The 26,401-nt window shown below is 43.5% G+C and overlaps 2 protein-coding genes across 6 annotated transcripts in view; both read left to right on the top strand.

Moving 5' to 3' along the window:
* Positions 1 to 17,870, top strand: part of CCDC57 (coiled-coil domain containing 57) — a 42,599-nt gene extending 24,729 nt beyond the window's left edge. For all 5 annotated transcript variants that reach the window (XM_063351921.1, XM_063351920.1, XM_063351918.1 and 2 more), the window contains 5 exons: positions 1,002 to 1,230; positions 1,893 to 2,029; positions 8,236 to 8,358; positions 8,726 to 8,948; positions 16,323 to 17,870. In XM_063351921.1, the coding sequence (XP_063207991.1) occupies positions 1,002 to 1,230; positions 1,893 to 2,029; positions 8,236 to 8,358; positions 8,726 to 8,948; positions 16,323 to 16,546 (936 nt within the window). In that variant the 3' untranslated portion in view covers positions 16,547 to 17,870. The remainder of the gene's footprint in view (positions 1 to 1,001; positions 1,231 to 1,892; positions 2,030 to 8,235; positions 8,359 to 8,725; positions 8,949 to 16,322) is intronic.
* Positions 17,871 to 20,070: 2,200 nt separating this feature from the next.
* The window catches only part of FASN (fatty acid synthase), a 44,007-nt gene continuing 37,676 nt past the window's right edge, over positions 20,071 to 26,401 (top strand). Inside the window, exons 1-2 of the mRNA XM_063351679.1 lie at positions 20,071 to 20,287; positions 26,238 to 26,384. Of these exons, the coding sequence (XP_063207749.1) occupies positions 26,258 to 26,384 (127 nt within the window). The 5' untranslated portion in view covers positions 20,071 to 20,287; positions 26,238 to 26,257. The remainder of the gene's footprint in view (positions 20,288 to 26,237; positions 26,385 to 26,401) is intronic.

Genomic DNA, 26,401 nt, shown 5'->3' with positions numbered 1-26,401 from the left:
GTCGGTTAAGAATGAGTGTAAGTTAGATGAGAGCCAGCAATGTTTTTTTCAGCCAAACTTGTGCTTATTCTTTCTAGGGAATAAATTTTGACTGGTCATTCCCTGGCACAAGTCACTCCTGATCTTTCAAGCCCTTCTTGATATTTTTTTTCCACTTGCAAATTCTTAAGCTACTGTGTATCACCTCTTTGAGTTTTCCATTGTAAATCCAGATTTTAGCCTTTTTTAAAAATACCCAAAATCTTTCAAGGTGCCTTGTAATAAGGTGAATAGAGGTGAAACTGTAGGTACTCTGTCACCACTGGACTCTGACGAGGAGGTCCTGGGAAGCCGTGGTTGGAGAGGCAGATGCACAGGGTTTGCACAGTTAGTGGGTGGGTGGCTATTCCCGGGAGAACCTCGAACTGCCGGCTCGGGGCTCGCTTCCGCCAGCCCACGCCAGGGACCAGCTCCAGCCGCGGAGGGCTCCTGTGTGTGCCCTGTAGTCCCCTGGGGAATGAGTCGGTGTGACCAGGAGAAATAACCGAGCGCTATTAGGTTTGCAGAGACAAAACCGATGGCAGAATCTTTAGTTTTCACTCGCAGCCTTTCTCTTTAAAACAATGTTTTAAGTCATATCTATACCATATGTGTGTGTGCACATGACGATTACACAAAGAAGGGTTTGTGGTAGCTTGCTATGTGCTGTAAAGTGGTTTTTCCCACATTTTATCTTAAAATTAACCACTTATATGTTTGCATGTTTAACCTATGTCTATTATTTTACACTTACAGTTAACGATATTTGTGGGAACGTCCCAGGCTGTTACAGTGATTTGCCCCACAGTTTAATTTGCCCTGTATTGCTAACAAAATCCTGAAAACGGACCCTCAAAAATGGGTCATAGAGTTCAATTTTACACTTTTTTTCTTCAACTGGCTTCTAATGTGTGTTTGTACAAATCTCTAAACCTGCAGACCACACTTTCAAAATACTCATGAACACTACCTGTTTTTTTCAGGGGCCAAACCCCAAAGTTCTTGAAGAAAAGATGGTAGATCTTGAACAGCAGTTACCTGACGTAAGTCCTGGAGTTGGTCTTCAATATGGTGTCAGCTGCACTCTACAAGGAATGCAAAATAAACTGAAGGAAGCAGCAAGAAAAATCTCAAATCTGAACCAAGAGAAGCAGCAGCTGATTGAAATGGGAAACGGACTCCGGGCAGAACTTGGAATGGTATTAAAGGAAGGTAAATTTATTCTACAGAAGAGTGCTAGCTTATACATTCAGAATAAAACCTGGGAATCAGCTCATCCTTTGAGCTGGAGAGAGCTAGGCTTTAATGTGAAAACGAAGTGTTGAACCTGACTGATTCTTGACCTGCATGGCTTGTGTGAGACTGTGGTGCTACTTGTTGCAAGTAAGATTATCCTGTGATAGGAGGTGCTAACATAGAACAGTGAGAGTCTGTAGGCAGTAATTTTTTGTTGATGAAGATCTTAGATGGGCTCCCTGGTGCCTAGACGTCAGTGTGGGAACTGGAAGTTGAACTAAGACTTCTTTTAAGAGTAGAAAAGAGGTAGTTTATCTCTTGGAATAAAAACTAATGATTTATGAAAGTGGAAGAGAAAGCAGAATAGACTTACTATAGAGTAAACTTGAATCAAGAGTGTACGTAATGTAAGAAGATTTCACTGTGGACATTTAAGTTCCATGCAACAATTGCTCTGGCAATGAAGCAAAGGAAAAAAACAGGAGCGCAGTTTCTGCGTAGCGTTGAATCCATCTGCAATGAGAAGGCCTGTGTTCTGTGATTCATCTATATCTGCTATAAACACTTGCTGAGAATGTAATATTGATGACAAAATAACAACAAAGAATGCCTTCCTCGGTATTTTCTCTCCCTTATAGGACTTTGGCATCCTGTTAGCTCTAACCGCTGCACAGTTTGTGTTGCCTCTGGTAGTCTTCTCCCAAGAGAGCTTCTCAGAAGGACACAGTGTCAGCTATCAGCCTTAAAGCATCTACAGCACAGGCTTACAACACAGGTAATGATCTGCTCTCTGAAATCTAGTGGTAACGAGCAGTTAAGCCAGTTCTAATTCCATTAATATAACTTTCCTTGAAATTCTGCATTTAAATGTCTTTTTCTGACTTTATCTCAAATCTTCCTTTGGGACTTGGAAGATTTCATAGAATCATAGAATATCCTGAGCTGGAAGGGGGACTCATGAGGATCTTCGAGTCCTGACTCCACACAGGGCAACCTAGAAGTTAAACCATGTACTTAAGATCGTTGTCTAAATGCTTCTTGAACACTGACAGGCTTGAGGCCACGGCCAGTCCCTGGGGAGCTTGCCCCAGTGCTTGACCACCCTCTCAGGGAAGAACCCCTTCCTAATACCCAGTCTGAACTTCCCCTGGTACAGCTTTAAGCTGTTCCCTCACATCCTATCACCAGACACCAGGAAGAATAGATCAGCACTTCCCTCTCTGCTCCCCCTTGTGAGTAAGTTGCACCAGGGGAGGTTTAGGAAAAATTTCTTCACAGAAGGTGTTATCAAACACTGGAACAGGTTGCCCAGGGAAGTGGTTGAATCACCATACCTGGAGGTATTTAAAAGACGGGTAGACATGGTGCTTGGGGACATGGTTTAGTGGTGATTTTGGCAGTGTTAGGTTGATGGTTGGACTTGATGATCTTAATGGGCCCTTCCAACCTAGATGGTTCTATGATTCTATAAGGTTCAGCCAGCAATGAGGTCATCCCTCAGTCTCCTCTTCTTTAAGCTGAACAAACCAGGTGTCCTCAGCTGCTCCGCATAAGTCTTGTCCTCTAGTCCTTTCACCATCTTTGTTGCCCTCCTTTGGACACATTCTAATATTTCTATATCCTTCTCACATTGTGGAGCCCAAAACTGCACACAGTACTAGAGGTAAGGCCACAGCGATGCTGAGTATGGTGGGACAATCACTTCATTCAGCCAGTTAGCTATACTGCGCCTGATGCTTCCCAGGAAACAGTTGGCCCTTTTGGCCACCAGGGCACGTTGTTGACTCATATTGAGCTTCCCATCGACCAAACCACCCCACATCTCTCTGCAGGACTGCACTCCAGCCTCTTGTCCCCCAACCTGTATGGACATCCAGGATTACGCTGTCCCAGGTGCAGAATCCAGCATTTGCTCTTGTTAAATTTCATACAGTTGGTAATTGCCAAGCACTCCAATCTATCAAGATCTCTCTGTGATGTCTCTACCCTCAAGAGAATCAACGAGTCCTCCTAATTTAGTATCATTGGCAAACTTACTTCATGTGCATTTGACTCCTGCGTCCAGGTTATTCATAAAACCGTTGAAGAGAACTGACCCTAAAATTGAGCCCGGGGGAACACCACTAGTGACTGGCCACCAGCCGGACGTTACCCCTTTTACTTAAGGGGTTATATTTGGGACTCCAAAATTAACTTTTCTAAACATGATTTTCATCCAAGGAATTTCAGAAACACTTGTGTTAATGCAGCATAAATGCAATCCTGAATTATGAGTTTCATAAAGCTTGGTTTTGAATAAGTACAATAAGCATTTGCAGTAAATTCTAAGATAAACTTGAAGATGATTAATCAGTGAGCTTATTTCCAAATATCCACAGTGGTGGGATTTTAAAGCACCCTTGTCCAAATTATTGTAATACCACATTTTGCATACACAAGAGCAGGGTATATCATTAACCTGTCTCTTACATCTTGTGATTAAAATACAACTTTTAATAGTTAAATTTCAGCTTTCATCAGAGACCCAAATGGATAAATCCTGGCTCCCCTAGTAGTTAGTGGCAGACCTCCCAGTGACTTCGATAGTCAGGATTTCATTGTGTACTTTACTTAATTGATCAGCAGATTTGTTCCTGTGAGGATTGAGTCAGAGCAGCTGATTGTCGTTGTAGTTTTGAGGGCAGTAAACAGTGTTCTTTCAGAAAGGGTGAGGTTGTTGCTCCAAGGTATAAAACTGCAGTAGAATTATTAACCAAGTTCAGTTGGGGAAATACTTCCTCTGGGAACCTCTCCAGGCAACTTGTTCCAGTGTTTGATCACCCTCCCAGTAAAGAAGGCTGGGGTTTGGTTTTTTTTTTTTCCCCCTTATGTATAGGCAGAGTGTCCTGGAAGAGTCTGGCTCGTTCATCTGTACCTCCTCCCACCACCCCCATCAGGTGCTTATACATGTTGGAAAGATCACTCCTGACCTATCTCTTCTGGAGGCTAAACAAGGACAGCTTCCCTAACCTCTTCTCCTATATCCGATGCTCCAATTTGCTCATCATCTTTGTGGCTGTTTGCTGGACTTGCTTCAGCATGTCCATGTCTTTCTTGTGCTGGGGAGCCCAAAAGTGGACACAATACTCTAAATGTGGTTGCTCCAGTGCTTGGAAATCATTCACCTCCCTTGACCTGCTGGCAGTCCAGGACGCTGTTGGCGGAAGGCCTCAAGAACGCATCGGTGCCTCGTGTTCAACATGCAGTCCACCACGTTTCCTGTTTCTTTTCTGCTGAGCTGCTTTCCAAACAGTGAGCCTCCAGCCTGTTAGATTTAAACTGCAATCTCCTCTGCCTCCGGGGAAAAATCAGCTGAAGTAAAGCTGATCTCCTCTGGAGGATCCTGTTTATTTTTAATTCTGTCTACGCATTCTTATTTCTCTTAACTGGAGTCAAGAACAGATTGAGAGCCTTTTTGTGTATTACTAAGGTTCATCCAGGAATATGTAGGAGATTGAAGTTTAATGTTTCTCTTTTTACATGCTAAAATCTCTTGATAATACAAAAACTACACAGGAGATAATCCTGTCATGTTGTCAGATTGCACTAAGAAATCACAACTGTCAGTCATTTACTTGAAAATTTTACCATCTGAACACATTCTAAAAACATCTTGGATGTTTTTACATCTAGACACTTTCTAAAAAGATAAGAGGGAATAACCGCATATTAGTTTTGAGCGTGCCATCCTGTGATTTTTTGAGGCTGAAGTTATCACTAATTTCTCAAGATGTTATCTGGTTGGCTGAGGTGTATTACAAAGTATATGTCCCATCTGGCCAGACAGTTTGAATGACAAAGGTGAGCTTCTTAAAAGAGCCAGTGGAAGTAAATTCTAATGAATATTTTACTTTTCTTAAATCACAACAAGAATGGTGTTAAGGAAAAAAAAAGTATTAATCTCTGTAGTTGCTTAGAATAAGTGCTGCAAATTAGAAAAATGAAGGTTAAGTGGCTCAGCTGGTACTAATTTAACCAGTTATATGTCTGGGGATGATGCATTTTCAATTTGCAATTTAGTTCTGCCAAAAAGAGATTTATTTGTTTCCTGTGAAGTAAAACAGCGCTGCAGATTAGCCATGTAATTATACCCATGAGGTGTGTTAGTTGGACTAATTACAGAAACTTGTGGGCCAGTAGATTTAAGAAAATATTGTAAAAAGTTGAAGTGCAAAAATAATCCAGCAATTGAATTTGAGAACAAGTGTTGACAGGGTGAAGTTCAGTGTTCTGCTGTGAGGTCTTTAGGCAGACAGTTACCCAGCTTCTGCACAGGATTGCTATTCTCTTGGATAAAGAATAGTAGTAAAAACAGGTAGTACTTGTTTGGAGGGCTCAAGTGTTTGAATATGAAAGGAAAAGGCTCTCCAAGCATCCAAAGTATGTATCAGTATTTCAGCCTGGAAAGGCATATATTTGGGGAAGAAAATGGGTACACGCGTTCCTTGTCTAAGGTGATTCTATCAGATTGAATCTTTGGCAACATTTTGGAATATGCTCTAAGGGAACCTGGCAGGGAAGAACTCTGTGATTGGACATTCTATCACAGGTGCTTGAATTTCTGTTAGCTTCTTCCTGGCGGAAGATATCCAGCGGGAGGGGCACTCCTGTTTGATAGAGAAACGTTGCCTGAAGTCCGAAAGGCTATGCTGTTAGAGCCAATTAGAACCAAATTTGAACAGATTGCTTGAGTGAAAGTAAGCCCCTGTTCTTCTTTACTGCCCATTAGTCAATGAAGAAGTTTTAAAGGTTGCAGTGTGAGCAAACATTGTAAACCATCCATCAGACGGTGATAACTGAGAATGCCATCTGGTGTACCTTTACAGAGCTAATGGAGACTTACCCTTCCTTAGATATAGCCGTAGTCTGAGATAACAGAAATTGAGATCGGTAACAGGTTAGTCAGGTAAGTGCAATGTGACCTAGACAATCTGGTATATCTTACCAAATTTATCTAATCAAGATCTTTTGGCATCAAAAGTATTAGGGAAGGTATCAAAAATATCAGTTAGAACATACCATAATGAAAGCCACATGGTTTCGAGACTGGGAAGGCTCAGATTGTTCGAGGTCTGTGAGAACAGGTCCGGGAATGCAGTGTTGTTTTTCAACCCTTCATTGGCAGTCTGAGGACCTGATGAAAGAGCTGTCACAGCAGCGCTGCCACGAGAAGTATTAGCGTCTTCTTGTACTGTGAGGAAGGTCCTTAGAGAAAAGAATTGGGGAGCATTAAATAAAGAGCCTCGCTGGCATATCAATGATGCATCTTATGGGCTAATTCTGGAGCAGGAGATCTTAAATTTCTTCTAAAACTCCAAGGTGAAAAGGTCAACTCTGGTCCTAGGTGACAGTCCTGAGCTTATGGTTTGATCTCCCTCTGCTGGGGTGTCAGAAGGAGATAGGTGAGGCAGCTGTTAAAGTGCGCTGGCAGAGTGGTCTGCCCGCAGGTGAGCTTACCGTGGAATGCCTCAGCAGCGTTCCTGCGGATATGTCATTTGTTCAGGATCCTTGTGAACATCTCAACGTAAAGGCACAAGCCTGGCATCCTTTGTTCAGTGAACTGTTTCTTAAGATCTTTAACACTGGGAGTAATTTTTATGAAGGAGATTAGTGTCCAGCAAAGCATGTGGATAGACCTTTTGTAGCCTGCTTGTTTCATCTGTGCACTGCTTGATCGAGGTCTAAAAAGGATTCACTAAATGCATATACTAAACGTATGTAAAAGCTGTTTCCAGATCTGGGCCAAATTGCAACAATTCAAACACGCATGTTTTACAATTTTTTTTTTCTTCTTCACCTCTTTAATTTTTCTTTCTTTCACAACTCATCTTAGAACTTAATCTTCCCGTGCCTTATTTTTAATGAGCTAGGTACTGTGTTTTCTATTTTTTCTGACATCTCGTGTCTCCCATGTTCTTGCTTTTGTACGAATAAATCAATTTTAAAAATACGATGTGTCCACAGCTCTTGTAGAGGTAGCATTTGACTCTGAGTTTCCAGAGGTGCTAAACTCCAGGAGTTTAGTCCAACCTCTTCAGCTCATGGATTGCTTGGAGGCCACAGTTGAAGTGGCTGTCACTGAGGACCTTTCCTGCTCTGGAACCTTTGGGATCATCTCTGTTACTGCTGGACTTTGTCCAGACTGAAAAACTGGACAAATACGTATCCAAACTGGGCATCTTCAGTAGTCCCATTCCAGGCTGCTCTTTACCCAGAACATACCTGCTGAGGCTGAGCTCCGGGTTGAGTTTCCAAAGACTGCTACTCTAGTTTGGGTGTTTTTCTTCTAGGTAATCACTCTTACTAGCCACGCTACATTGCTCCTGTGTTCAAGATCATCATCCTGACCAAAAATTGAGAGAATTTATTACTATAATACCTGCAGGAATTTCAGTGTCAGTTACTTTACATGGTGGGCTCGTGTTTTGTTTCTTTAGTCTTAAATATATAGCAAAATACTTTGATGGTTTATTTTCATCTTCTTTCACAGGGCTGAAGGAGTTTGCTTTTCATCAAATCTCACTTTAATTGCTACATGTTGAAAGTTGGTGAAACTTTGTGGGGTAATTAGGTTTTTTTAGTTGCTGACAAATTACTTTTTCAGAGCTGCTTTATTTCATTTGGGTTTTTTAGGACTTCTATGTGAATATTTCTTCTGTAATTTAATCATGGGAAAAGACAAAAGTGAAGAATGACCCTGACAATATAAACTTGAGTAACGAGCAGAATGATAGTAACAGCAGCAAGAAATGTAGATTTTGAACAGGTTTAGTAAGAGGTTTATTAGGAGGGTAGTTTGGCCCTGTTGATCTGAAGGGAATGTAATTTTAATGTTATTTATAAGTTATTATTTTAAATCTATCAGTGTAACAGCAAACTGAGATATAAGTGTGTTTTTTTTAGAGATCATGAATTTTGTGCTAACGTAGTATTTCATATTAGGAGCTGCAGTGTGCAAAGCCACAGCGTCCCTCAGGGATCTCTTCTCTACTTGCCTGCCCTAGCTTAAAGGAAGAAGCAGCTCCAAGCGCCTGTGGGGAAGAAACAGAATTGCCATCCACTGAGGTACGGTGCAGTTTTATCATCAATGTCATTTACCTTCAGTTGGGTTTTTCAATTGCAGTGGCTCAACAGCCATCTCCTGGAAGACTTAAAAATACTTTTTTTTTTTTAAGTTACGGATTGTTCCTGTACAAAATAGTATTTGTTAATACCTAATAAACAGGGTTTCTCAATCACTTTCATGACGTTGTAATTAATCTTCTGGTACAACCTTTCACAATTAAAAATAATTATTATTTTTTGTCTTGTCTCTTACTGAAACCTTCTGTCTTCCCAAGACCAAGATGCCACTATGAGATTTAATGAATTTTCAAATGTCTTTGATGTGAAAAGTATGTATCTCTGTAAGACTGTGTTTGAATTTGAACAGGTTCGGGTAGATTTCTCTGTTGAAAATCACGGGCCAGAGCAACGAAAGGCTGATAGATCCTCAAAGATCGGTCAAAGTCACCCACTCAGGCAGAACACTAGTCAAGCCCAGCAGGTCCAGCTTTCTTCATCTAGAGCACATGATTTCTGCCAAGGTGTTTGGCAAACTTTAGAAATGGGATCAAGCCCTTCTATTCTCAGTCCTCAAAAGAACGCTGACCAAGGTAAGCATGCTTCGTAAAGTAGTCACAGTATTGGACTCTTCTAGAATTGAACTATGGTAGTGGATTCTGCCCCCTACCACTAAATTTTTTACACGACTGCTCCTGTTGTTACAGTTCTGTAATCAGAATCTGAAGATCTAATGAGTTACTTGAAAAGAATTTAACTGTTGCCAACAGCAGTAAGAATTAAGAGGAATGCCTATATAGCGCCCTGGTTTTAACGCCAGTGTTGCAAATGCTTCTCCCCTTTTATTAAATACTCCTGAAAAATTCAAATACTCTTCCATTTTCACATAGTCTAAACTTTATCTGGGGCAGATATGAAAGTGTCTATCTGAGAATTGCACACTTTGTGTGTTGCCAAGTGACTGTTAGATCAAATTGTAATTTGGCAAATCCTTGCTTAATCATTATTTTTGTGGCAGATTAATAGCTACAATACTGCTTAACGTGCTAAGACCTAAAGGCCGAAAGTGAGATCCTGGGCCTAATGTGGTATACGCTGCGGACACGCATTGTTACTCACTAGAATTTTATAGTCTAGTGCAACAAGTTGGAACATAAAAAAATAAAAGCAGACACAAATTCTTATATGTGAGACAGCATCCGCACCTTGCACATCAGACAGTATCACGGTTAGGGTGAGGGCGGAAGGTGAAACCTAGGACACAGACTGAACATTAATCAATGTTATACTTTACAAAAAGTACCACATGTTCTTGGAATTTTTAGCAGAAGCGCCATTTGTAAGATATGTGCAGTAAAAGTGTAGCCTCTTGACAGGCAAATTGTAAAGGTTCTTTTTCATGGTGGCCGTTATGTTGAGCAGTGTATTGCAGATGAATGTTATGTCTCCCAAACTATTGGCCTGTTCATGAAGTAAACCTTCATCTGCGAAACTTTGGAAAACTGTTCTAACACCTGCTGTGGATGGGACAAAAAGCAATGGGCTTAAATTATAATACTGGAAGAACTTAAGGATGGCTAATAATGAAGTATGTTCCCCAGAGGATCATACTCTTCTTTATTAAAGGTCTTTATAAATAGACAGACAAACATTTCTCCAGAATGTTCCAAGTAAAGGTGATTTTTACTTTTTAACAAGAGGCGTAGCATTCAATAAATTATTTCTTACAATGCTGTGGGGTTTGTGTGGGTTGTTTGTTTTTTTGGTTTTGATGTTGTTATTTTTATCATCATTATTCCTAGATCTGATGCCAATGCCAGCTGTGGAGCTAATATGGCAGCTATTTAGCTTTTTCAAATGAGCTTTATATTAATAGTGACCGGTTACCGTTTCATAGATATTGGTGTGCTGCTAACCACATACCAGAATGCAGGAGCAAGAATGCAACTAGTGGGTTAAGGGAAGTGATTTGTTCCCCTCGATTTGGTACTTGTGAGGCCACATCTGGAGTGCTGCGTCCAGTGTTGGACCTTCTGGTACAAAGGATTGACACACTGGAGTCCAGTGGGGAGCCACTACGATGGCTGGGGTGCTGGAAGACGTTACACGAGAAGAGGTTTAGAGAGCTGGTTGTTCAGTGTGGAAAAGAAAAAGTCAATAGGTGGTCTGATTGCTGCTTTTTAGCTACCCACTGAGGGATTTTGGAGAAGACAGAGCCAGACTCTTAGAGGCGCACACTGAAAAGAAAAGAGGCAATGGACACAAGTTGTGTCAGTATATATTCTGAGTGCGAAGCGCTGTGACATTTCACCCAGAGATCCTTTACAACCTATATTACATCTATTTTTAAACCAACCTACAGATGCAATGAACCATCTTTGGCAGCACGCAAGAAGAAAAATAGATTTAAAAAGGCTTTCAAAATGAAGAATGGATTACAAGTGTATTTATTCACAACAGCAGGGCATTGCGGGGACAAAGCAATGTGCATGGGCAGACCTGTAGGACTGGAATGGACATAGTGCTGACAGACATGATTTGTGTGCTTTTTTTGTGGGGCTGGGACTGAAATAGAAGGAGTATTTCAGGTCAGGCCTATATTGACAGGATAAGCAGAAGGATGTCTTTGAAACATTACTGATAGTGCCATGCAGTTTCGTGCTGCCGTATGCATGATGCAACACCACTGGCAGCCTTACAAGGACATCAGTTTCTTAATGTCTAGAAATTTCCAGCCGCCGTTGCAAAACTTACTGTAGATTTTTGGGGATCTAGAGAATAGCAAAAGGGAAAGATTACACTGCCAACATGAAACAAGTGAAACATCAATAAGGGATGATATTTTCCTGAGAACAACCTTAATTTGATCTCTGTGTCCAGGTTCTTGAGCGGAGCTTCTTACTCAAACGTGCAGGCCCTGAAATACTGCATTGCAAGAATAGGACTTTTAAAAACTCTTTTATGTTTCTTAGCTTTCTCCTTCAGGAAACCACACAAATGGTATCTTTAATTCTACTATACTGAATACTGCATTTCAGAAAACAAGATTGTGAAAGCAAGATCTTTCTTTTTTGGAAGAGCGTCACCTCAGAGCAGAATATACAACATTTTCAAGGAGTTCTGCTTCTGATTTTTAGCAGAGCCTTGCATTATTTTTCATGCCTGAGCTATGGAAAAGTAATTCAATCTTTCCTGTTTACAACCACTCACCTGAATTTAACACATTCATCAAACACATGGTTACAGTGGATAGAACCACTATTAAAACAGGGTGACTCGGTCCTGGGCTTTCAGGTACAAGTGATGCACACACAGACTTGAAAGCTCAGTAACAAAAAATGGTTTACAACAAAGCAAGCAAGTTAGTTTGCTTATTCAAACATTTATTTTACAAGTTCAACTCTGTACAAATCTGTCACACGAGTAGCTGTGCGTTATGGGCATTTCTGGTGAAACAGAAACAACTGTAGTATGAGAATGATTTTTTTTTTTTTTTTTTTTTTTTTTTTTTTCCTGAACCTGTTGAACAGCTTCATTCATTTTTTTCGTGTAGAAAACAGCCTATTGGGACTTAAAATGGTTGGCATGTCAAGTAAGCCTTGCAATTTGCTGTATTTCCAGCATATGACACAATTAAATGACTCAAATGTGTTTTGGAGTGTTTATGACTACCTGTTAACACTAAATTACTGGACTGTTATATACTTTATTCATTTCATCATCAAATTCAGAACTTGTGGAAGTTTCCAAGCAAGTCAGAAGGCTATGAGATATTTTAACATTTTCTCTCCTTACCCTACCAGCTGATTTTTAGTTTGTACTGTAGGAATGAGATGGATTTAATAATATGTATGTTAATTTTGCAGATAAGTAGAAAGAAAGGGTTTAGAAGAAACGCAGGTTCCTTCTTAAGGGGTTTTTATTGTTCTGTGTTATTGAAAGAAAAAGATCCTGCTACTGAGGTAGACAGGTACGGGCCACAATTATATTAAAAACATCAGTGTTGCATACATAGGCTGTTCTAGTAAGAAAAACGGTTCTGTATTTCTTACCTTTTTATATGCCCTATCCCAGAGGTTGAGAGCAGGTGGGAGACTTTGCCTGGTGATCCATACCGTATATGTCTGGAATGCTGATGACAGGCCACCCCCAAAGGAAAGCTGTTTTTCAGAAGAGTTGTGTGCTTTCCTCTGAAAATCCTGACAGATGGGTACAACTGCGTGATTAGCTTCTACACATTCTGCAAGGTGTCTCTATTCACCTCTGGGCTATAGGGCCTTTTTTTGATTTTAGAATAAATGTTAGGCAGGAGGAGGGGAAGCTTTGCAAAACATGTAGAAAACTGGAATTTCTTTTTCTTCAAGTAATTCGGCTTAATAAAGTTTTTACTTGCTATTGGAAACAATAGGTCTTCTGGAAAGAAAGGCAGCATCACCAATTAAAGTTCAACTGTGAGACGGAGCTTCGGGTGACGCCAATACGGTGAAGGCTGCTTTGTGCTGCCATGTGGAAAGTTCCTGATCAGCTGTATCTCCTTGGGTCAACAGAGGCTGGGGTCAGTGCAGAGGGAATGCGGGTGGAAGGCAAGCTGTGTCCGCACTCGGAATGTCCCCACTGGTCACTCGTTTTACACATTTCTGGGGTAGAGGAAACTTTGCAGTTTCCATGCCAGAGGAGGGCTCCGGTTGGGGTGCAGGGTCCGGCTGGACGTTTTGGGAAACCCCACCTCCAGAGATACTCAACTTGTGTCCTGGGCGCCTTGATTTGAGTTTACATTGTAGCCTAACAAAGAACGAGATTGAGCTGCTTTTGAGGCAAAGTAACTTTTCTGGTTTACTACTTGAACTTAGATAGGGGAGTTTCTTTTACTATAATTCTCATTGTTACTGTTACTTGCAAAGCTCTGTGGTCTGAAATTCTACACTTTATGGATCAAAAGTTATCTTAAGTGTTTCCACACTAGACAGAATTTCAACAGCTTTGACATCACTGACAGTTCTAAGAGCAATCCATGTGGGTAAAAAGCTGTCCAGAGAAAGAATCTGGTAAAATATTAACAAACAGAAAGAGCGCTCTGGCTTCATTCTGGCACCAATCAGAGAAAGACTCATGATTTCTTTTCTGTGTTACATAAAACTTCATCTTTGAAGTGTTTCACAAATATTAACTAATCCCCTAGTTACATTTTCTTCACTCATATGTTCTTCTCCTGAATAGGAACTTGTTTGAGTTGGTGTTCCTTCAGAAACACTGTTAGCTATAAGCAAATATCTAGTGACAAGTTTCTTAAATGAAATTTTCCATCTGGGGAAATTTCAGTTTGCTTATACAACATCTCTACCTGTGTCTCTTTAGTTACAAAAAAAAAATAATCTGAATATTAATTTCTGACTGTAGTTAACACATATCCAATAGAAAATATGTTAAACATTTCAATACACTAAACATTTAAACCCATTTTCAAAAGCAGTTTAGGCTCTTAACTATTATCTTACTAGCTCTCGTTGCCAAGGTCACTTCTGAAAGTAAGTTACAGGCTTGTAAATTAGGTGTGCTTTTTCATTGTTTCTTTGTGAAAACCAAGCTACTGCATTTAAATTTTGCTGCACAGTCCATATTCGTGCTGATTTTCTTCAAGGTCCTTCACACACGTGAACAGTCCCAAGAGAACCAGTAACGTGTGAAGGCCCTTATTCAGTGTTCTCTTAGGATGTTTCACTTTAAATAGCATTTCTGATTCTGGGGTATTGGTTCTTTGTCTTTTTCTACTTTGTAGAGCTAACCTTACAAGTTTGCAATTTTATGGTTTTCAATTTCTGTGTTAACACAGATTTTTGACATTCCAAAACTTTACAATAACCATATAGAACGCTTGTGCTCTGTGTTGTTGTTCCAAACACCTAACTAAGTAGCCTTTACTGGTTATAACTGTAGTTTCTCTACTAATGTCAAGAGACAGACGTGCAAAAGACTTCAGAGAAAGGGATGCATGTGACGCATTGGTGCTTGGGTACTTTGCATTTCACGCATTATTTCTGAAAGTCGTCCCCTTGGTTGAATACAGAAGACCCTTCCAAACTGAGGGAGTATTTCAAAAAACAAACCGTCTGTAAGCAGTGTTGACTGTAGACTATTTATGGATCTGCTCGTTGCTGTTATTTAGACCACAAACAAGAGGTAATCTCATTCTGCTGCAGCTCCTGTTTGAGCAAAATGATCTTTGAAGCTGTGTCTGGTACCTTTCAGACACGGCTGCCTGCACTGTGCTAGACTGGAATTCTGCTTTATTATCTGCTAGATGTGGTAAAGGTCTAGGGTAATGCACTATAATGATTAAAGTCCTTTTTCCAGGCAGGAAAATACACCCAAAGGTCTTCCCTGGGCTCAGGCATCCTCTTTGGCATCTTCTGCGTCTGTAGGTGACCACTAGGTGGCAAGCTGAACAACGGGATTTCGTACCCACAGCGCAAGAGCCCACTGAGCTTCTGCCACCTGTAAAAACAAATGCCACCAAGCTGACTCAATGCAGAGATTGCACACACATGAGTGAACAGCTGGTTCAAACTAAGCCTGAACATAAAAGTTATTTTGAAAAGTGTCATGTTTTGACACTAGCCACAGTGTCGGGCTTTGCATAGAGCTATAAACCCTCAACAGATTAATTCATTCCATAATTCAAGAGTATTTTTTATTCCCTTACTTGTAGAATTTTGTTTGGACTCTCTGCCATGTTCTGTTGACTATGAAAATTTACCTTATCCTACTAATAACTTATCTTTGTCAATTTATGCACCTCTTATTCTTGCTCTGTGACTAAATAATACCTGGGACTGAAGCCTGTCATGGTCAAAAAATTCAACGAGTAGAGAATGCTGTAGTGTGTGTTATGGCAAGCACATTATGACTGCTTCTGCTGTCTGCTTTGGCTCTCCATAGGAAAATCTAAAGTTAAAATCTCAGTGCCTAGAGAAATAAGGACTAAGTGGCTGGAGCCAATCATCTGTAAATATTACCTCTACCTTAATGAATACTGTGATTGACCAGTTCCACTTGTCTTTTATTACCTAATGAAACCTGTGATAAGACTAAAGTTCAGTTAGTTGGAGATAGTGGTTTTCAGAGAACTATGCGAGAGGCAGCGGAACGGACTCCGATTGGTATTAAGACCAGTCTCCCTGCTTCACAACCAAAGATGTTACTTTTTGAGTTAGTCCTCTCTAGCACATACAGATATTTTAGACAATAGAATGAAGATTTCCACAGTAAATGCCTTCCTCTGTGAGAGAAGATACTAAAAAAACCACAAACCAAAACCCAAAAGATAATAGTAATAGTGCAGCGTTCTGAAGCACACAGAATTGCCTTTGAGCCCTTTGGATCGTGCATATCCAAGCACGTTTTGCTGCAGCTTTTGCGGCTGCTGGTGATTTCTTGAAACAGATCAAACTATTGCAGCCAACTACGATCGAACTATTGCAGCCAACTACTTTATCACCATTTCACAATAGGAGAACAGGTAGGTCCAAGTTTGTGCCGTGTTGTCCAGTGTGTTGGTGTTCTCTCACAATGGAGAGGGGGGTAAACTTGTAAAATGTGATGTTTAAAAACAGCTGGACAGATAGGTAGTGCTTGACTTGAACACTTACACTGACCTTCCAGCTGTCTTCCTTTCCCTTGTCTTAAGCAGTCTGACGCTAACGGAGAACGAACAGGTACAGGTAAAGCGAGGCCTGAGCAGCAGCTGCTGATGTATTTTACCATCAGCGTAGTGAGCGTTAATGGATGGTTCTGTGCCTCCTGGGTACAGAAATGGTTCTGGTACTCACTCAATATAAGACTTTGACAATGTGGCGCTATGGCAGCAATATGTTTAGCGAAAAAGAGTAAACCGGTTCTCTTCAACTATCCAGTCTCATAATTAAATACAAACATAACTACAAAGTATTTTTATTTCTTTTTTTGAGCAGGGGAGTTTGAAGTTATACGTTCAAATGAGCAATCTGAAGAATCGCAGCAAAATATCAAAGCCAAGGATAAACTTGAAATGCCAGCTGCAGATTTGACGGTCAGAGGAACCAGGCTGGAAGTTCATCAGAAGTTAAAATCCAGGAATTTGTCGTATGCTCATCCCATAAAACCAAAAATCTCTTCTAACATGGCAAAAATCCGCAACTATAATATTAGAGACTGATTTCTTTGTTGGCAGCAAGTTCCAGGTCCACACTCGCTTTTAACTTACTTTGAAGTCTATAAATCAGATGTAAATACCGGCTTCATTTTTGTATGTTGAGTTGGGATTTTTGCAGCCAGAAGAGAGAACAAATACCCTGTTTCATACTGTGAACCCTAAAATAAAGGGTTAATATGTGTACATTATGAGATCAGTCTTCACTGTTAATACCGATTTATTTTAATTATATATGTTAAATATTGCTTGCATCATGGATTTAGAAATGCCCAATTAATACATATGTAAAGCCTTGTGCCTTTAGGCAGGGCTTGGAGCTCTTTAGCAAATATTTTGTTGAGAAACTGTAGATGTGAGTTAAGCTTAGAAGTGGGGTGCCTCAACTTACTTGTTTTCTTACAGCTAACAATGCAACCGTTAATCCTGCGCAGCTATCTTTCTGCTTGAAAGGGGTTTGAAAAGATTGCACCCAAATGTGTATTGTTTCTCATTTTACGTAGCTCTTCCCACTTGTTCAGGCAGCATGCAAGAGTATAAACCTAAACTTCTACTGTCCCACCGGTTATTATATTGTTCTTTAACAAGAGATCGCGTAGAGCTTAAAGCAATGAACAACACATTCATTAGCAACACTTAGAATCATACAGAAGCATTGGAAGAAATAAATCTTACAAAGATGAAATTAAAAGAAAACTTGAACACGTTGCAGTGTAATGAGGGATATCTATACAGTTATGAAAACGCCAGGACATTGAAACAAGTAATCAGTGTGGTTTCGTAATATTTCCAGTAATGCTGGGCTGTCTTGGGATATTACAGTGATGAGCTTTACTAAAAGCAAAGGAAATACACATGAAAAAGGCAAGAAAAAACCTTTTTTAACTGTGAGGATGGTCAAGCCCTGGAACAGATTGCCCAGAGAGGTTATGGAGTCTCCATCGGTGGAGATACTCAAAGCCCAACTAGACATGGTCCTCGGCGACCTGTTCCAGCTGACCCTCCTTGAGGAGAGGGGTTGGACTAGGTCATCTCAGAAGGTCCCTTCCAACCTAAGCGCTCCTGTGAGTGGTATCACTGAAGTGAATAATACTTCTCAGTTGCTGCGAAAAACATACAAGCTCTAAACAGGATTAATGAAGGAAGAGAGCTGCTTGCCCATGAGCGCTTTTTTTTCCTGTAGTGCTTTTCTTTTTAGAAATGCATTTCGGGTGCTCTTTGCAAGCAGCTGCTCTCTTTGGCATCAGACAATGTGGTAGTAATCATTTTGAGAATTTGAATAATTGTTTTTCTACTCCCTGCTGAAAATGTTTTGCGTTAGTGCAAAGGAGCTATGATACTATAACCAGATGTTAAATCTGCAATAAATTTCATTGAGATGTTACCAAGCCAATATGAGGCCTGAGAGACCTTGTGAGCTTCTTTCTAAGACATTTAATTACTTGAAAATCCTGTCATTGGATTCAACATTTAACATTGTTCATGAGCCGGAACAACATGATGCATTCCCTTGAACCAGGCCCTGAATGAGCTCTTTCTGTAGCTCAAAGCATAGTGGTTTCTCACAAGTACAGGAATTTTGGCCCAGATCACAGCAGTTACAGCTCTCACTGGTTATTTCTAGAACATAGTGTGTAAATTCCAAAGTTTTTAATACCCGTAGATTATCCTGAAAAATGTTTTTTTAATTTCCAATTACATGTTTAATATTAAACTGTGGAGATGCACGGTATTTCAGAGCTATGAGATTCTGTGCATTTACAGGTGTTAAAAGCAGCGTGCACTTAGAAAAAGAGCAGTTTGTTCCATCATCTTTGTGACACTGCCTGCGAGCCTGCAAAACGTTAACTCTCTATTCCGTACATCGTGGATGTGAGCTCATGGGCTGCAGACTTCGGAAGTGCCTTTGTGTTGTTTTCGTTGCAGATTTTTAGGGTTTTTTGCGTGCTTGTTTGAGGGGGTTTGGGGGTTTTTTTTTGTGGTTGTTTGGTCTCCCCCACCCCCAGTATGTCACCTGGCGTGCCTGGTCATGCAGACCTCTTGCCAGAAACACAACTTTAATTTATTCAGTTTCCCTGAGAAACAGGTTTCCTTAAGGCAAGTGTAGGTAAGGGAAGGTGATAGCTCTTGGTTGTTTCATTTTGTTTTACTTGTGATAGAAAAAAAGTAGTTCAATCATTGCATATATATTTCAGAGTAGCTATGAGAACATAGTGTATAAGTATGCTGAAAATGAACAAAAGTATGCATAATAACAATAAATAACACAATCATAGTATTTGGGTGACGAGTGGGGAGGTTGTGCTAAGTGTGTACTAAATACGGGGTGGGAGGGGGGGAATTCTCATATGTTTCTCTTATGACCAAAATACTTAACAAATTGGGCACTGATTCTTACAATCCAGAGGAGAAGGAGTGGTGACAAGGTGGCACCGTGGGTGCTATTGAGTTGTACAGAGAAAACAGAGCCTATAAAAAAAGAGCATTCCAGCTGGCCACGGAGTACTGAAGAGGTAAAACACAGTAAATTGCTGAAGGGTTAAAAAACTATCATAATATTGAGGAATAATAAAGGCGAAGGCTGAGCCGGAGGAGGTGCTGCCCGCCGTACCGCGCACCGGCCCTGCCGCGGCCTTCCCGGGTGGTGCGGGAGCCGCAGGTGATGCACCACAAAATTCAAATTTGTTTAATATTTTGCCGTAAAACGAGGAGTGTAAGTTACAAAGCGGCTAAGGGGCGCCCGCACGCAGAACCATCTGCGCCTCTCCGCCCGTCGCAGAGGTGGGCGTATCGGGGCCGCGGGGCCGAGCAGCCCGGTCACGGCGGCGCGGAGGGCCCGGCACGGGGCAGCGCATCCGCGGCCGGCGTGCGCGCTGCCCTGTGGTAACCCCGGGGCCGCGCTCCGCCGGGGTGAACGACCGCCGCGCAGAGCGGCGGGCGCTGCTCGCTCCGCCGGCGGCCCCGCCGCCCCCTCCACCGTCACCACATCGCCTTATCGCCTAGCAACACCCCACGGGCCCGCCATTGGCGGGGCCGCGCCCCCGCCCACACGCTCCCGCCCCCGGATTGGGTGCCGGCGCCGCGCTGCGCCCCCAGGCCGGCGCCCCTTCCCTTTGTGCGCCGCGGACGCCCCGCAGCCCGGCCTGGCCTGGCTTGGCCTGGCGCTGCGCCCGCCCGGGCCCCGCCGAGCCCCGGCAGTAGCCCCCGCAGTGTGCACGCCCCGGGGTTGGGGTGGGAGAGGGACACGAAGAGGCCCCCGCCCGCGGAGGGTCGCCGCTGCGTCGGCCCCGGCCTGGCAGGCCCCGAGCCAGGCGACCCCCGCAGCGCCCGGCCTTCCACGGACTCCAGTGCGGGGCGGGGCGCCAGGGCTTGGCCCGGTGCCGCGGGCGCGGGGGCCCGCGTGGGCCCGCCCCGGCCTGGCCAGGACCCCTCCTCCCGTGGAGCGGCTCCGGCGGGCAGGGGCTGGCATCACCCCGGGGCCGGCTGGGGGTGGCCCTGCCCCGGCTCTCATTGGACTGCGGCGAGGAGTAAACTGTCAGCCCATGTGGCGTGGCCGCCGGAGGTGGCGGCTGCTTAAATAGCGGTGGGAGCTAGAGGGAGACAGTGAGGAGAGCGCGGAGCATCGGCCGTGCGCAGACAGGCATCGGCCGCCGCAGCGCCCACCCGCAGCGCCCGCCCCTCAGCAGCCCGGTTCGGCGCTCGGCTGACGCCAGTCTCCCCGGCACGAAGCCCTCCGCCCCTGTGCAGGTACCGGTGGGACCAAGGATGCGGCGGGGCCGGGGGAGCGGCGGCCTCCGCTCCCGCCTCCGCGGGCCGCCGCGCCCGGCGGGCGCGCCGGGGAGGCTCCATCTTGCCCTCTCCGCCGTGCGGGGCTGCGCCGGCGCCTCGCGGGGCGAGTGGTGGGGGGTCCGCGGGCTCGGCCGAGGTCCGCGGGCCTGGCCCGCACGACCAGAAGGTTCCGCGCCGTGGTCGCCGCTCCCTGTTGCCGCGGGCCGTTCTCCCGTGGCCCAGCGCGGCCGCATCGAGGAGGGTCCCCGCGAGCTCGGCGGCTGGTTACCGAGCCGCAGCCCCCCGCTCCGCCCGCCCAGCGCGGCGGGAGGCTGAGCGGCTGCATTGTGGTGCCGGCGCTCGGCCATCTTGGCGGCGGGCGGGGACCCCTCGCCGCGGGGCCGGGCGGGCTCGGGGGAGGCAGGGGCGCGCCCGGGGATGCGGCCAGGGGCGCCGCCGCCCGCAGTGCCGGCGGCAGGAGCCTTACCGCCGAGACGCCCCCCCGAGCTGCGGCGTGCCGCTCCCCGGCGGCGCGGCTCGGCGGGTGGTGGGGGGCCGGGCGGCCTCGGCGGCCCCGCGCTGCCGCAGCCCGGGCGGGCGCCGGGGCTGGGGGGGCCGTGGTGCCCCGGCGGCCGCGCCGCGATCCCCTGCAGTGCCGAGGGCGTGAAGGCACCGGGGGGCCGGCCGAGGAGGCTTGTCCGGGAGGAGATCCGGCGTTCGCTGTTGCGAAAGGTGACTTGTCAATAGGTACTGGGAAACCGTGTCCAAAAAGGTGCCGCATAAACTGCTAAACTTCTTTTTTTTCCACTTCGGGACGAACCAGCTGCCCACATGAAATAACCCATTGATCGTGCACCAGCCTGGCTTTGATGATGTGATTCTGTCAGGAGCATGATGATCATCTTCTCTCTTGTGCTGTTTTTGCTCCTATTTGGTTTTTCTTCCACATTCTTTCCCTGGCATAGGGCCCTTTGAGATACTGAACGCGCATTTTCCTAGCTAAGAGCTTTATCCGGATGCTTAAATTGAAACAGGCAGCGTTAAAGCTGTGTATGTTAACTTGCATTCTCGTTCAGAGGGCGGTGTTGGGGGTTTTGGAGCGTGTCTTGCCTTAAAAAAAAAAAAAAAACAAAAGGAAGGAAAAGCCTCAAGCCACATGAGCAAAGAGTTCACCTTTTCCTCCAGCCTCTGTGCTTCTTGAAACAAACTGAAAATCATAGTACATTGAGAAAGGCTGCGTTTAGCAGACGAATTCAGAGGATGAGCTCTCTACACGGAGGGCAGTTACAAACATGATATAGTGATACTGGGGACTTAAATCTCTCTATAAATCAGTTCTGACCATTTGGGAATCAAGAGAGCTGTGTTGATTCCATGAGCAAGATCTAACCTACTTTTCTCAAATAACATGTCTGAACCAGATCGTGTTTCCTGCTAAGTAGTGCATTTTAAATATGAAAGCACACTACCATTTTTCATTTGTCTTGTGGTCAATGGGACAAATCCAGCCTTGAAACAAAAAGACACAGTGAAAAGGTCTTTGTTAAATCGAAGTTATAGCACACCGGTTGATGGTAGACAAACGCTTTCAAAAAATGAAAAGCAGCCTGTGTTTCCCTCTGTTTTTGTAAAGGTTTTTTTGGAGGCGGGCATTATTGCTATTCACAAGTGAAGTTTCTATGCAATGACCGTTCTAATTACAAATTTTGGAATTGATAATCCAAGATTAGGAAAACTGGATTATGATATAGTAGTACTGAAAAACTAAGGAAGCGATCATTTTGCCAGCGTCTGTGCTGAAGGAAGCTATGGAGGAGTCATGGACGTTTCAGTTTACAATAACGGGAGCTCCAAAAAAGATCAAGATTTGGACTGCCTAGAAGCGGTAGCAGAGTTGGCTTTGAGGACTCTGTCCCACTGTGGTGACAGCCATTGAAATAACAGTGAGATAAATATAAGCGATGGCCTCCTGTCTAGGAAAGAGAACTGTGCATCAGGCAAAATAAGATGGGATTTTATTTGTTGTTTCTTTGCAAACAGTTTCTTTGTAGTTTCTGCCTCCTTCCCTCTCCCCCTCCTTTCCTCACTGAACCTTAGGTGGACATAGGTACAGCAGAATAAGATAAATATTGGTGGTTGGCAAGTCAGGTATGAATGGGAGAAGAAATAAAATTTTACCTTCACTTTTTTTTTATTTTTCTTTTTTGTCTTTCCCCCTCTAAAAGCTTACAAGTTTAATGGGCACAGAGATATCTTTGTAGGGAAGCAGTAGACAAAATTGGAAAATGATGATTAATACTTTTCTTCTGGATTCAGTATTGGTGCTGGATTAGTGAGGTACTTAAAGACAACTGTTTTAAATGCAATCGAGAACAGTATTTCCATTTAAGAGTAGGTTTAATATTAGCATTAAGCTGACAAGATACCAGTAGGTATCCAGTACGTAGAGAACAAGGTTAAGAAGGTACAGCATGATTGGGGAAAGGAACTGGCATCAATAAACACACCAACCTTGTCAAGTGGCTAATGTGGGAGGTAGATAACCAGAGCACAGGTATAAAGTGATGAAAGTTGTTACTAGTCAATAATACCAGAAGGGATTGTTAGTTATTACCAGACACAAACTGAATGAGTCAGCAATGCAATATCATTGCCAAAAAATATTGTGTAAATCCAATGAGGTGGTAGTTTATGCTTAACTGAGGTGTCTATCAGACTGACATATTGGGGGTGGGGGGGTGTATGCTTCTCCCCCCCTCTTCTCACAGTTAAAAATGCAGGCTGTCTAGGAAGAATTCACATAATTCAAGCAAAACCGTGGGGTAAACAGAGGAAAAAGGATGTTAGGTGTCTGGTTGTGTCTGACAAAATACAGCCTTAAGAAATCGAAGAATCCTGTTTGTCCCCCTTTATCATCTTTGGCTGCTTTTTTGACCTCTTGCTTTTCTTCACTTTGGTCGTGAAATATAGTAGGAACAATCTCTTCTGTATATTTGCTGTAGTCCAAGCTCCTTTAAAACAGCTGGAGAAATAATTTTCTTTCTTGATCTGTGCTACGTCCTCTACTTCAAGAACTGTCAATGTACTGTGTGTGGTCTGAAAGTGCTCTACAGGGAAGAAAAAAGTCTCTAATATAGTAACAATACACCACTGGGGGCTAAAGGCAGACTTTAAAATGGTCTACCTGCTTATCTGTCAAGGAAGACCAAAGACATTGTTGGTAGCTGTAACATCTACTTTAATCACTGTTTAATCAGGGATGACTTAATATTCATTATTTTTCCTCTTGCCACTCTTGTTTTCCACTGCAAGTCATCTCTACTGTCTGCTGCTAAATCCACAGTTTGCCTGTTATCTTAGATGTAGGCATTTGGAGCGCTCCGTGTCAAGTCTACATCTTTCCCGTTCTTCGTGTATAAAAAATCCTTAACTTGTGGCTTTTCTTACCCATTCACCCAGCTAAAATTAACTTTTTGGCTCTTGTTCTTCTGCATTTTGATTACTGCAGCATCTTTTTCTCTGCCTTTGACACAGTCTTGCTCAACGACATTCATAACATGTTGGCAAAAATTGCTTTGCTGATAAATTCCCTGACTTCGCTGTCTCGGAATAACGTTTTGTCAAGATTGGCTGTAGCTGGATGGATTTTTTTTTTTTTCTGGTAGTCCGGGAGAGATGTGGAATGGGAAAGAACAATCCCAGAAGTGACGTTTCAGTCCCCTGACATACAAATTATACTTCTCTCCCTAGAGATCATCACCCAAAGAGGTGAGGCGTAAAATCGAATCATAATCACGTTATCATCTTGTACATCTCTTGCCTTACGCTTTATGCCCGAGATCCATTCTTGCCCTGCCCCTAGTGCCGAACTGCTGCAAGCACGGGGAGTTGTGGCCCTTGGCTGGGTTTTCCAGGCACGGTGGTGATGGCGATAATAAAGTTGACTCGGGGAGAGCCTCTCGGAGGGGAGCGGACTGGCCCTGTTGCTGCCAACTTCAGTTTTGGAGAATAGGCTTCTCAGTAAAGGGCATTTGGCCCTTAGTTGTTTCCCCTTTTAAATGAACAACCGGAGTGGGACGGAACTTCTGTTGTCTGGTGTTTAGCATAAGACTGAGAAATCCAAGCTGTCCTTTTGGGAGCACTTCTGTTTCTGCTCCCAGAAGGGATGGACTGGATGAGGTAATCATCGCTTCTGCTTCAGCGTTGCATAATTCCACAGTTACTCCACAGGTCTCCATCAAGATAACTGCTGAAGGAAAGACGGGTAAAAGAGATCGGTCAGCCTCTGCGGGGCTGTATGCTGGCGGGGCTGCGCCTCGGCTGACAGAGGGCTCTGCGCTCCCTCCGCCCCACAGCCTCTTCTAGCCGCAGGAAGGCTTCGGCCTGAGCAACATGCGGATGGAAGAGGTGTCTATTTCTGGCTCAAAAGCATCAGGAACTCCTGAAAGAGGCTGCAAAACCATGCCGAAATGGAGCGTCTTGTGTTGGAAGAACAGCTGTGAAGCGTTCCTCAAAGAGTACTCGTTCGTGCTGTTTTGTGGGGGAGATGCTCAAGCACCAGCAGCATTTAAGCGAAGTGTCTGCATGGCACTACGGAGCATAATCCGTGATGGAAGTCAAGGTTTAGGTCTTCTGTAGCAGAGTCTTTCACTCAAAGTTATTAAGGCAGACTTTCAGCTATTTGAGTCGTCTTTGTGGTTTTTACTTGTTAAAATTCCACACATTAACTCTAAAGAATATTTTTCCTCTACTTACCAGAAGGATTGTGAATGCTTTCTAACTCTTCGGTTCATGCAACCACACTCTTATTTATTTTTTTTATAGCTATAAAAATAACCCATATATATGGGATTCCCCCCCCTTTTAACTTGCCTACTTAGGGTTTAAAAATTGAATTTGAACCTAACCAAAATATCAGGTTAACTTTCCTTCTCTCTGCTTATTTGCTAATGTATTTTTAGTGTAATAGAAAATAAATTAAATGTGTGTTGACTGTAATACATGCGCGGTCACTCGGTGGTGTGATCAGTGTAGATGGCCTGCCATGCTGCATTACGCACCGTGATGCTCTCTGGTGGTCTTTGAGACTGGGGTCTTAGAATGCAAGTTTCTTGGAACAGCGGCTAGGGTTTTTCATCCCATCTGGAATCCAAATCTGTTTTGCCAATTCTTACTTCAAAGCCCCACTCTCTATCATACGTGCTCAATTCCCCATTCCCAGCCCTCCTAACGTGTGGCCGTGCAGGGTCCAGTTGGGAAGCACTTCTTATGCCAGACTTCTTGTTTGGGGTATTTAAAATGCTGCTAAGTTGTAATCTTTGCGCTTTTGTGTAGGTTTTCTCCTCTGTGTGTGTCTTAGGGTGGTGGGGGTGTTTTTGGTTTGTTTTTTTGGGGTGGGGGGAGTGGTTTAGTTTGTTTGGTTTTGTGTTTGTTTCTGGTTTGTTTTTTGGCTTGGGTTTCTTTTTTTCCCTCCAACAAACTTTCTGATTATTGATTCCTAAGTTAGCATTTAACTTTGTAATGATCGTAGAACTTGTTTTGCTACCTGTTAGGTTTGCCTTGTAATTATGTATTTTACTATATGTATTTCATAATTTCTCCACCCACCTCTGCTCCAGCATGTTAATCTCTCTGCTGACTTCACAGAGGCTCTGTTCATTTTCTAGTTGTCGTGTAGAAACTGTTGGTTCTAGGAGCCTGAGTCTCCTCCGGGATCATTTTTTTTCTCATCCTCGTTGTCCCCATGGATCTTATGGCCCATTTGATTAGTTGGGATGTCTTTTTGTAGTAAGAAGCTCCATGGGCTCTTCCTGTGTGGGTGTTTCTCCTGCAAATATGCTTGTTTGTCACAACACGTCAGGAAGACAAGAGACACACATACTCTCATCTGTGTGAAATCTTACTAGTCTTACTGCTTTCTGGATCTCAGCAACAGGGAGAAGCTCAGAGATGGAGGACGTGGTGATTGCAGGCATAGCAGGAAGGCTGCCAGAATCGGAGAACTTGCAAGAGTTTTGGGAGAACCTGCTTAATGGAGTTGATATGGTCACAGAGGATGATCGGAGGTGGAAACCAGGTGAGTGCTTATTGTCT

Source organism: Chroicocephalus ridibundus, chromosome 14, assembly GCF_963924245.1.
Source record: "Chroicocephalus ridibundus chromosome 14, bChrRid1.1, whole genome shotgun sequence".
Classification (NCBI taxonomy): Eukaryota; Metazoa; Chordata; class Aves; order Charadriiformes; family Laridae; genus Chroicocephalus; species Chroicocephalus ridibundus.
Note: the sequence above shows the minus strand (reverse complement) of the source record. Positions and strands in the feature narration are given on the sequence as shown.